Source organism: Pollicipes pollicipes, unplaced genomic scaffold, assembly GCF_011947565.3.
Source record: "Pollicipes pollicipes isolate AB1234 unplaced genomic scaffold, Ppol_2.1 Scaffold_6686;HRSCAF=7923_pilon_pilon_pilon, whole genome shotgun sequence".
Classification (NCBI taxonomy): domain Eukaryota; kingdom Metazoa; phylum Arthropoda; class Thecostraca; order Pollicipedomorpha; family Pollicipedidae; genus Pollicipes; species Pollicipes pollicipes.
The window spans coordinates 27,175,175-27,186,115 of record NW_023596921.1 but is presented as its reverse complement, the minus strand read 5'-3'; the positions used below and the strand labels follow the sequence as shown (position 1 = coordinate 27,186,115).

General features: G+C 63.4%; 1 protein-coding gene across 1 annotated transcript; it reads left to right on the top strand.

Annotated features, from left to right (window-relative positions):
- The first annotated feature begins 2,298 nt into the window (after positions 1–2,298).
- On the top strand, positions 2,299–10,762 carry LOC119108138 (translation initiation factor IF-2). The gene is made up of 10 exons (XM_037231717.1): positions 2,299–2,310; positions 3,235–3,375; positions 3,774–3,832; positions 4,802–4,878; positions 5,328–5,468; positions 5,768–6,141; positions 6,722–6,883; positions 7,552–7,693; positions 9,483–9,636; positions 10,717–10,762. The coding sequence occupies exons 1-10, from the start codon at positions 2,299–2,301 to the stop codon at positions 10,760–10,762; spliced, it is 1,308 nt and encodes a 435-aa protein (XP_037087612.1).
- The last annotated feature ends 179 nt before the right edge of the window (positions 10,763–10,941 follow it).

Here is a 10,941-nt window from a genome sequence, read left to right as displayed (position 1 = left end):
ATATGGCTGGCATAGCAGTGGCAACAAGTTCAGGGTATTTGAAGGTGAATCTGAGATCCCTAAGCTTGGTGCATAGTCACCACTGATTTCATTGCATTTGGAGGCAATGTTTGAAGGAATTATGATGTTGCTGAGGTACTTTCCAGCAAGAGCACCACCTCATGATTTTTTCAAGGTAAAGTAACTTCAAAATTTGGTAAAATTTGGCTTTTTCTGAATTTTGCACACATGCTGCTGGCTCAGAATGCCAATATCATTTGTAAGGGCCCAGCGCAGTGGACTTTTTTGGAGACCAGATCAGGGCATTCTGTGAATTAATATATTTTTGTCCATTTTGGCCCATCTCCTCCTGATTAATGACTATTTATGTTGTTTAAAGCCTTTCCCCTTTACATGCTGATTGTTATTGAAAAAATGATCCCAGCATGGTATGCTACCTTATCTGGTTGTAATGTAACACCCTCTCATGCTACCCTAAGCATCAGTCACCTTTGTGCCCTTTTGATCATCCTTCATCAGTGGTGCCCTCATATCTGCATGTATAGTGCATATCATGAATGACTGGAGCAATCCATAAACTATGGTATCTGTATATCTCTTGCTGTTCTCAGCACACCTTCCCTGGTTGCACATTGGTTATGTTCAGTGCAAAAACAGTCAGGGGTAACATTCATTATTGTCTCATCTAAGGACTGGCTATAAGGCAACACAAGGTCTTAGTGCATTGTATTTACTGAATAGAATGTATGCTTTGCAAAGGATATTTTTGTCATAATGGCATACCAAATGCAACCATTTAAAAATAACCACATTTAATTATTACCCCAAAATTCAGGTAATATCACAATGTGAAAATGAGGGAATGTGGCCCAGATTGCCTGGTGTAGCCCTGAAAATCTCTCGGCAGTTAAACAAGACAAGACACAGTAATTATGGTCATGAAGTTTTTCAGGAGAATGAATCCAGCATTTAGAGCATAAATTTGCAACATGACCTAAATATATATAATTTGAGGGGCGTTATTTTGAATGGCATGCCCAGTCTGGCAGAGTTATGGAGAAACATGAAATTCTCATATATATTCATTGACATGAAATTGCAGGGAGCTAACAAATATTAATCCAACATCTGAAGCTTCATTTCATGCCATGTATGAAATATTTTTTAAAAATATTGAAGACCTGAGTCACAATGTCAAGCTGGGATGCATGGTTTTTTTACCACTGCATGCTTTCCAGCCCAATGGCAATGTCATGATGCAGGCAGGATGACAGCATTAACCGGACAGCTGCCCCTCAGCTGCTCTGCCCAGGAGCCGTGCCGCACGCGCCGTCCGCGTTCGTCCGCCCGCCGCAGCAGCGCTGCCATGCCAGCACCGGAGGAGCGTCTGCGGCTGCTGGCCGGCCGCCACCGCCGGCCCGACGAGCGCCGTCTGCTGGCCACCGTGCGCCGCCACGAAGAGCGTCGCCAGCAGCGCGACCGCGTGCACATGGCGAACCGGCACATCGCGCCTCCCCAGCCGGCGCCGCCTGCGCGTCCCGCGCACGCCCAGCCTGGTGTGTACAGCTGCCTGCTCATCCGCTCCACCTGCTGGTGGCAGTCATTCGCTTGTTAACTTTCGTAGTGGAAGTCCCAGAAAAGTGCCAGCAATGTTGTGTACTAAGTTGCATTCCGAATTGCTAGAAATTGTTTTGAACCCAGTGGTATGTCTGAGGTCGGCCTGCTAGTGATATGCGTGTTCGTTCCCAGCTAATAAGTAACTCCTGACCTGGGCCTCCTGACCTGGGCCTCCTGACCTGGGGTTCCTGACCTGGGCCCCCTGACCTGGGGCTCCTGACCTGGGGCTCCTGACCCTGGCCCCCCGAGCTGAGCCCCAGGCCTCTGGGTTGGCCCGTGCGTGACGGCGCGTGCCCTCCTGCCGTCAGGTGAGAGCCGGCGGGACCAGCTGCGCCGGTGGCAGGCCGACCGCGACCAGCGCCGCCGTGTGGACAAGGAGCGCCGCGTGCGCCAGCCGCCCTTCAGGGTCGGCGCCGTCACATATAACACGGCCGAGTACGTCGCCAGCGAGCCGTTGCAGCCGGCGCCGCAGACGCAGCCGCAGCCGCAGCCGCAGCCGCAAGCGCAGGCGCAGACGCAGGCGCAGCCGGCCGCCCGCAGGACAGGTTAGCTTGGGTGGCGGCGGTGGCGGCGCAGCGCCCGAACGCGCCAGCGCAGCAGCCCTGCTGAGCGAGCACCCGGTCAGGTGTGTAGCAAATGTAGCAAATGCCAATGGCGAATGTCTGAGGTGGCGCCGATACGATGGGGCAAACGGTAGGCTGAACTGGTAATCCCTCACAACACAGCTACAGTTGCATGATAAACCTTCGAAGCACTAGCTGTTAACAGTTATCTGCAGCGGGCTGCTTCACAGTACTTGTCGGGTGCATTCGTTGTGTGTGTTGTGAGTGCTTCAAGGCATGCAAATAGTTCAACCATCATGAATCATGTGACCTTATGTGCTTAGAATGTGAATAGCATGAGGCTTGGTCTATTCCTTCCTGTTCGCGGTTTTAGCTACCCCACAGTTCCCACCGAGAGACTCGTGGCTGATGCTAACAATTCTGCTGCAGCCGCCGTCCGACAGACGGCGGCACCAGCGCAGCGGGTGACGCGTTCCATGGCGCGGCCGCCGCCTTGCCGCCCGCCGCCAGCCCGCGCAGCTCCCGCCGTGTCAGCACCAGCACCAGCACGGGCTCCAGCCCCGGCACAGAGCGCAAGGGGTCGTCGGGCGCCGGGTGTGCCACCGGTGCCGGCCGGCCGACCGACTCGGGCCACCGCGCGCACCGTGGTGAGTTAGGCGAGAGGTGGCCATTTCAACGGCTTCGAGGACAGTGTGGGACGGGTGAAACACGTGCATCCCTCCGCAGCCTGTTGTCCATCCCGGCTGACGCCCCGTTGTCCCATGTCGGACAGGGCGCCGGTCCAGGAGCGGCCCGGCCGGCCGCGAAGCCAGCCGCCCGGCCGGCCGCGAAGTCTGTCGCCCGGCCCGTCGCCGGTCGCCGGGTGACGCGGGCGTCGGCCGCTGCCGCCGGTCTGGTCCAGGCACCGCAGCCGGAGCCGCTGGAGACGGCGGCCCAGCCGGACGACCAGCAGTCAGAGAATGAGGCCGGCAGGGGCTCCAGCCGCCGCCGCCAGCCGGCCGTCGTCTCTGTGCTGGAGGAGCAGCCGCAGCCAGTGGCCGGCAACCCGCCGCAGCCGGCCGCCGCCTCTGTGCTGGAGGACCCGCCGCAGCCGGCCGCCACCTCTGTGCTGGAGGAGCAGCCGCTGCCGGCGGTGGGTGACCCGCCGCAGTCGGCCGCGCATGTCTCGTTCGCCCCCGAACACCATCAGTTCCAGGTGAGGCCCTGCTGGCCGGAGACGTCTAGATATCTGTGCTGAACACGGTATTGCGACGGTAGCCTAATGTAACGGATACCAGCTGTCGTGCATCATTGAACATCGCGCGATTGCGCGCAGGTGAACTACAAAGTGCATGTAATACCTCTGTGCCGTTTAACAAAGCCTGCGCCGCCCCATTGCCGGTCGGCAATGACATGCGCTGGCCGGCTGTGCCATCTGTCGGCCTGCCCAGCGGCGTCCTCCCTGACAGGGCCGGCTGTGCCGTCTGTCGGCCTGCCCAGTGGCGTCCTCCCTGACAAAGCCGGCTGTGCCGTCTGTCGGCCTGCCCGGTGGCGTCGTCCCTGACAGAGCCGGCTGGGCCGTCTGCTGCCTGACCGCCGCCCCGCTGATTCCAGGCGCCGCGCGGCGTGTCGGCCATCCAGTTCCGCACCCCGGTCAGGACGGCCCGCGCCAGGTCAGTCGGCCGGGTCGGTGCCGCGCCGTCCCCGGACTGCGGCCCGACACGGTCTCGGCGGCCGTGGCCGCCGCCAGGCCATGTACTCTCTGATGCTGAGCTGGGACGCATCTGAGGCGCCAGGCCCCGTACTCTCTGATAGTGAGCTGGGACGCATCTGAGGCGCCAGGCCCCGTACTTTCTGATAGTGAGCTGGAACGCATCTGAGGCGCCAGGCCCCGTACTCTGATACTGAGCTGGAGCGCATCTGAGGCGCCAGGCCCCGTACTCTCTGATACTGAGCTGGGACGCGTCTGAGGCGCCAGGCCCCGTACTCTCTGATACTGAGCTGGGACGCATCTGAGGCGCCAGGCCCCGTACTCCCTGATACTGAGCTGAGACGCGTCTGAGGCGCCAGGCCCCGTACTCCCTTATACTGAGCTGGGACGCGTCTGAGGCGCCAGGCCCCGTACTCTCTGATACTGAGCTGAGACGCGTCTGAGGCGCCAGGCCCCGTACTCTCTGATACTGAGCTGGGACGCGCCTGAGGCGCCAGGCCCCGTACTCTCTGATACTGAGCTGAGACGCGTCTGAGGCGCCAGGCCCCGTACTCTCTGATACTGAGCTGGGACGCATCTGAGGCGCCAGGCCCCGTACTCTCTGATACTGAGCTGAGACGCATCTGAGGCGCCAGGCTCAGCTGATGCTTTATCTGTCTCTCGGTGGACGATGTTTGTCTGTTTTGCGGCCAGCGACGTCCTTGTCGCCGCCGGCCGAGCCGTGGGCCGTGGGAATCGGGGCGGGGAGGGGGAGGTCGTGCGGCACCTGTGATGGCGGCGAAGCTGATGATGTCAACTGCCGCATAAGTGGAGCGTTGGGGTAATGTTGGCGTGGATCGGGTGTGCTGAGCCCAGATTGGTGAATAGGGCACAGACGGGGAGCCACTCGGCTCGTGTGTGTGTGTGCTGACCGGTGGGTCTGCCGTTTCAGCTACCGCAAGACGCCGCGCGCGCACCATCCGCCGCCGTTCGACTCCGGCTCTGACTCCGACACGATGGGCACGCCAGGTACCCGCCCCGGCGCCGGCTGGCGATCGGCGTCAGCACGCCACGCGAGCGAACGTTGTGTGACGCGCTAAATGCAGGCGTAATCTCGAGACGCCGTTATCAGATCTTCCTCTAAACGGTGTCTGGCGGGAGCGCACTGTTCTAAGCATGTAGACGCTGCGTTCATCGTCAACATTCGTGACTGGGTGACGAGTGTGCATCCGACGGCACGCGACGCGTCGCAAGCTGATAAGCGATGATTGCTCCAAGCGCTCCCCCTCCCCCCTTCCCCCTCTGCGCCTTCACTCGGGTGCAACGTCGCTCGCCGGCCGGCCGAGCTATCTGCGGCCGGCCGGCGGGCCGGCGAGCGATAGTGCATGGCCGAGCGGCGGCGATGGAGGCCGTGGCCTGGCTGCCGGCTGGTGCGGCCCGGCTGCTGCTGCCGCTGATAGTGCCGATGTGCCGCGCAGCCGCCCACGTGGCTGCCGCCATCGGCCAGTTCCGCCACCTGATCGGCTCGCCGTGGATCACGCTGACGCGCGGCTCCTCCTCCAAGCGGAAGCGGCAGCAGGAGGCGCGCGAGCGGGCCGCCCAGTCCATCGTTATGGACGGTGAGGGCGGGGCCGGCGGCGGCGGCGCGACATAGCGTCCCGGTCAGCCGGCGCCGGCGACGTTGCCTTGATGACGGCTCCACCGAGAGATTTGCTGTCACGTGTCGGCCTGCGGCGGCTTGGCGCCATGTTGCCATTGCGCATGATGTTTTCATGCTGCTTCCAATGTATTTTCCCGCTAAAACATCAGATTGGTGGTTGGCAGCCGCCGTCGTTCTTCAGCCGTGACCACTGAACCAGCATCCGTCCCGTTGTTGTCGGTGCCTGCCTACTGACGGCGCTGACCCATGCCTCGCCAGACCCGCTCTCGGACGGCGACCAGCCCGGACAGAAGCGTTTCCGCCTGGCCAACGGCTCGGACGGGGGTCGGTCGCCGGCGCGGCGTGACCCGCCGGCCGAGACCGGCTCGGAGGCCACATCCAGCAGCGCCGAGATGCTGAGTGCGCTCTCCTCGTCTGACACGGAGCCCGAGCCGGTGTCGGCGCCGGAGCCCGCCTCCGACACGGAGCCCGAGCCCGAGCCCGTCTCCGAACAGCAGCCCGAGCTGGAGCCAGTCTCTGAGCAGCCGCCCGAGCCGGAGCCGGTCTCTGAGCAGAAGTCGAAGCCGGAGCCGGTCACTGAACAGAGATCGCAGCCTGAGCCGGCCACTAAACCGGAGCTGAAGCCGGCCGCGGCCCAGAAGCCGGAGCCGGAGCCGGCGCCGGAGGCGGAGGCGGAGGCGGAGTCCGATGACGCGCCGGCTCGGCAGCCGGCGGCCGCGGAGGCTGCGGCCGCCCCCGGCCCCGAGCTGTCCATCCAGCACTTCAGGTGGGTGGAGGCGAGAGCCGCGTCGGGGGCGAGGCGTCCGGGGGATAACCAGCTGCGCCGGTGTAGGGCTTCAGCCCGCCAGGGTCACGAGTGGACGAACGGGCCGCAGCTGCAGCTGTCTGCCGTTTTGACGGCACTTCGGATCGTTAGCAGGCTGTTTTGTGCCACTGGAAGCCGCTGGTCCCACTGTCGTGAACTTGCTGTCAGATGCGTTTGGCGCGGTGTGTGTAGGCACGGGCGCGTTCTGACCGCGTCGGCAAGGACCGCTGGCGCGGTAGTCTGCTCAGCCGCGGGACGTGCGCCTGTCCCGCGTGTGACCCCGGCGTCGCCGCGTCTGCAGGGGCCTGCTCAGCTCCGAGACGGCCCGCCTGTCGGCGCTGGCCGGGCGCTGGGAGGCGCTGCTGGCGGTGGAGGCGGAGGCGAACGGCCGGGCGCCGCTGCCGGAGGCGCAGGGCGAGCTGCGCTCGGTGACAGGCCAGGCGCGCCTGCTGATCCGCGAGCGGTTCGGCCAGTTCGAGGGCCTGGTGGACAGCGCCGAGTTCCTGCGCGGCCCGCGGCCCACCACGCTCACCGACCTGCAGGGCTTCTGGGAGATGATCTACTTCCAGGTGAGAGGACGTGGCGCGGCCGGCGGCGGTGGACGGTCACTGCGCGGCGACGGCTGTGGGCCGGGCAGAAGCCGTTGCGACATTGGGAGTGGGCTGAACACTTGTGGAGGCGTGGCCAACCGCCGACGGACCGATGGCACGTACACTACACAGCGCGTGAAGAGGTCGTTGGTGCTGGCCTCGGTGGTAAGGCTGTATTGTTGACCGGACGGTTCCTGGTGTCCTGGGTCCAAGTGGGGTAGTGCGTAGGTCTAAGCGCATGCCGCCGGGACCTCTCACAATTAGAAGGGACACGTATATGTCGTGCAGCACGATATGCGTGGCTCCCTCAAGTTTGAGAGACCTTTCGCCGCGTAATATCCTCCAGCCATACGGGCTCGCTTGATCGATATTGTCGACACTTGCTCGACACTTGCTCGTCGACACTTGCTCACCTTCGTAAGGCAGGCGCTCACGAAGAGTTAACTGCCCGAAGCTGTGCTATGTCTTTGTCGCCTTTTCTTATTTTCTTGCGGCGGGTTTATGGTACCAACTGCGTGAAGAGTCCGGTTGATCTACGTGCATGCTCCGACTGCCAGGAGTGATGGTAGTGCTCCTTAGTCGAAGCGGCGGTGGTTGCCATGGCGACGATGGCCGTGGCCGGTGCTGACGTCACCGCTACTGCTCAGGTGGAGGACGTGGACCGCAAGTTCGCTCGTCTGACGGAGCTGGAGGCGGCCGGCTGGCAGGAGGCAGCGCCCGCCTCTCCTCCAGCTCCTGCCGCCGCCGCCGCTGCCCCTGCCAAGGCGGCCAGGAAGCCGCCAGCCGCCGGCACCGCCCGCCGCCCGGCCGCCACCAAGAGGGCGGCGCCCAGTTCTGCCCTGCGCGCCGCCATGATGGGTGAGCGCCGGCCGCCGCCGCGTGGACTGTGTCCACAGAACCGTCCTGTCTGCCTGGCTGCTGCGAAGGGTGGTGTGGGCGGTTTCGCGTCTAGTCCGTCTAACGTTCGAAGGGCAGGGCCCGGAGATCAGCCGCGCTCTCGGTCCGTCAGCAGAGGTCCTGGACCCGTTCTGTGTTTCGTATTGATTCGGTGTTGCTCAAGTGCCAGGCGTGTAGCAGCCGGCGGCTGGGTGGTGACTTGCCCGCGTGTTCGGGTGGGCCGCACGCCGCGTCCCCCGCAGCTTTGTGTATGCTCAATGGCTCGTCCGTTCGCCCCATGAGCCTTGCCAACGCCGAGGCCCGGCTGCTGGCCGGCGGCGACCCCTCTGACCTGGCTGTCGTATCAACAGCCGCCCGACGTCGGATGCGGGCGGCCGAGGAGCCGACTACCGCCGCTGCCGTGGCTGAGGAGCCGCCCGTGGTCCCGGAGCCGGTCGCCGCCACCACACCGGCGCGACCGGCTGCGGCCGCCGGCCCCGACGCCGGACCGGAGCGGCAGTTCGCCGGCGGCTTCTTCACGGTGGCCACGCCTACCGCGGCGGCCAGCCCGAGTCCGGCCCCGTCCGCTGCTGAAGGTCAGTTGAGGCACGTCCGCACCGCTGGCCGTCCACAGAGGTCAAAGAGTCAGATGCATGGGTTCTGTTGCATGTGGCTGTGAAGATTGTCCTGTTGTTTCTGTTCGCTGCTTGGAGGCAGTGTGTTGTTTTGTGGGGAAGCTTGGGACACGCACGTGCTTGTTGCGTATGCCGTTGTTTGTGCCATGGTCCATCCGTCGTTGAGCGGCAGCCGGCGCCTGTACGCCGGCCCGTGCACAGCGTCAAGTGCCGGGCGGTGCCGAGTCCGTACCGACGCCGCGGGTGTGCTGGCGACAGAGGCGGCGTCGCGCCGGCAGCGGGCCGACTTGCGCCGCTCGGCGCTGCTCGGCGCCAGCCGCCGCCTGAGCGACCTCAGTCCGCTGGTGCGCGTCACGGCTGCGGCCAAGCTGGCGCTGCGGCCGCCGCCATCGCCACCGGCGCCGGCCGACGAGCGGCCGCCGCCTCCGCACGAGATGAGCCGGCGCGCCGACACGCCCAAGGTGGCGCGCGCCTCCCGTACGTAACCGAGCGCGGCCCGGCCGACCGTGCTGGGAGTGGTGGCGTGAGTGATGACTGGGGCTCGGAGGGTGTGGGAGCTGTCGCTCTGCTGCTGTGCGCTGCGGAAAGAGCAGAGTGCGCGAGTTTCGTTGAAAGCCCGTGTTTCTGCTATGGTTCATGAAGTACATGTTTGAAAATATGTCACATTGCTGCTGGGTTTGGGTAGCTTGAATGAGCAAGTAGCATGACTTGATTTGCGTTCCGAACTCCGTGCTAGCTAGGTGCAACCAATGCTTTGTCAGTTATTTCACTGCGGCATGTTCTTGCGTGGCTGGTACATGTCACATAGGGGCCTATTTTTAGCCAGCGCGTCTGTATGCGTGACTGGGTTGCGTCATAGTGCCTGGAGGGTGACCAACAATCGGTTCCGCTCCTTTTCGGGCAGTCGGCACCTCCAGGCGTTGCACGCTTCTCTGCCACCTGTGTGTATCAGGGCGCGGTTGCCGGCGCGGTCCTGTGTTGGCCTGCCGGCGCCGCCACCCGTCCGTGGTGTTGTCGGCGTGCGGTGCCGCGCCATCGTCTGATCCCCGGTTCCGCCACGTCCGCAGGCCGCCGCTCGGCGCTGCCGCTGACTGAGCTGAACGCCAACACCGCCGAACTGCGCCAGAGTCGCCGCTCCCGGCGCCTGCCCAGCCTGCTGGGCGACTGCGGCCGGCCGAGTCCACTGGCGACAACCGGGGAGGACCTGATGACGTTCGACTCGCCGGCGCCGCGGCGCAAGTCTCGCCGGCAGACGGCGGCGGCGACCCCGGGCATTTAGAGCCGACGCCGGCTCCGGCTCCGGCTCCGGCTCCGGCTCCGGAGGCCGAGCCGCACACTCGAGACGTGTGAAGCGGGGCCGAGTGTCGACGACCTTTGGTAGCGGTGAGGGGTGAGCGATTCCAGAGGGGGACCCGTGCTGTTTGCTTAGGGGGATTGCAGGAAGCGCCCGCGGGAGATGCGTTAGCGCGCCATCGGTGTAGGCAACATGTTGGTTTAAGGCCCGTCTGGGCAGCGACAAAGCGTCACTTCCCTCCTCTGTACTTTTAAGGGGTCGTGATATCTTCTTTCTCGAAATCGGTCCCTTTGGCTGCCGATGAGTCGGAACGCCGTGCGTTACATGCTGAGTTGAAACAAAGTATGGCCTGGTCGCTCGAACCCGCCTCAGGCCGCGCGGGGCTCACGTGCGCTCCCAGCCCACGTGTGGCCGCCACTCGGTCGCAAAACGTTCCATTGGCCTTCGACGATCTGCTGTGATGGACGAGCGGCCACCGGCTTACGAACAGCGAGCCAAAGGAAATGTGCCTGCACCAACGTAGTTATCACTCCACTTCCACACAATCCACTCAGTTTGACGAACCATTATCGTAGTTGAATCGATTGTAACATTTTAAATACGTGCGATGTACAGCTAGTGTACTTGCTCATTCCGTAGCCGGGCCGGGAGCGACGCGCCAGCTGTGCAGGCGTGTGGCGAGGTAGGAGCTTCGTAGCGTGACTGTCCTTCCCGTGTACAGGCGGTTGTATGTGTTGTTCGATTCTTAACGCGCTGTCTGCCGTTCGAGCCCATCTTTGGCCGGCCGCGGCTCGATCGGTGCCGCCTGCCCCGGCGCCCACGGTTGTTCGGCGTTGGAGCGAGCGGCTAATCTGCCATCACAATGTGTCAAAGACTGTACAGAGGCCGGGCGACCGGCTCGAACCCATCTTTGGCCGGCCGCGGCTCGATCGGTGCCGCCTGCCCCGGCGCCCACGGTTGTTCGGCGTTGGAGCGAGCGGCTAATCTGCCATCACAATGTGTCACAGAGGCCGGGCGATCGGCTCGAACCGCGTCGTGCAGCGGCCCCACTAGACGGCCGCTCCCGTGTGTCTGTGTGGCTCCGCCGCTGTGGCGGATCCGTGCTTAGGAGCCAATATACTTAAGTTTCAGAACGCGACCGGCCAGGCCATGGGCAGCTGGTGGAGGAGTGCTGCGCGCGGCGGGTGTGACGCTGACCTGTAGTCATCATGACATGACCACAGCGACGTGCA

Coding starts and splice junctions, on each gene's coding strand:
- LOC119108138 (XM_037231717.1), top strand. Junction 6,142..6,721: donor CGGAGCTGAAGCCGGCCGCG/GCCCAGAAGCCG, acceptor CCGCTGCCGGAG/GCGCAGGGCGAGCTGCGCTC. Junction 9,637..10,716: donor GACCTGATGACGTTCGACTC/GCCGGCGCCGCG, acceptor AATGTGTCACAG/AGGCCGGGCGATCGGCTCGA.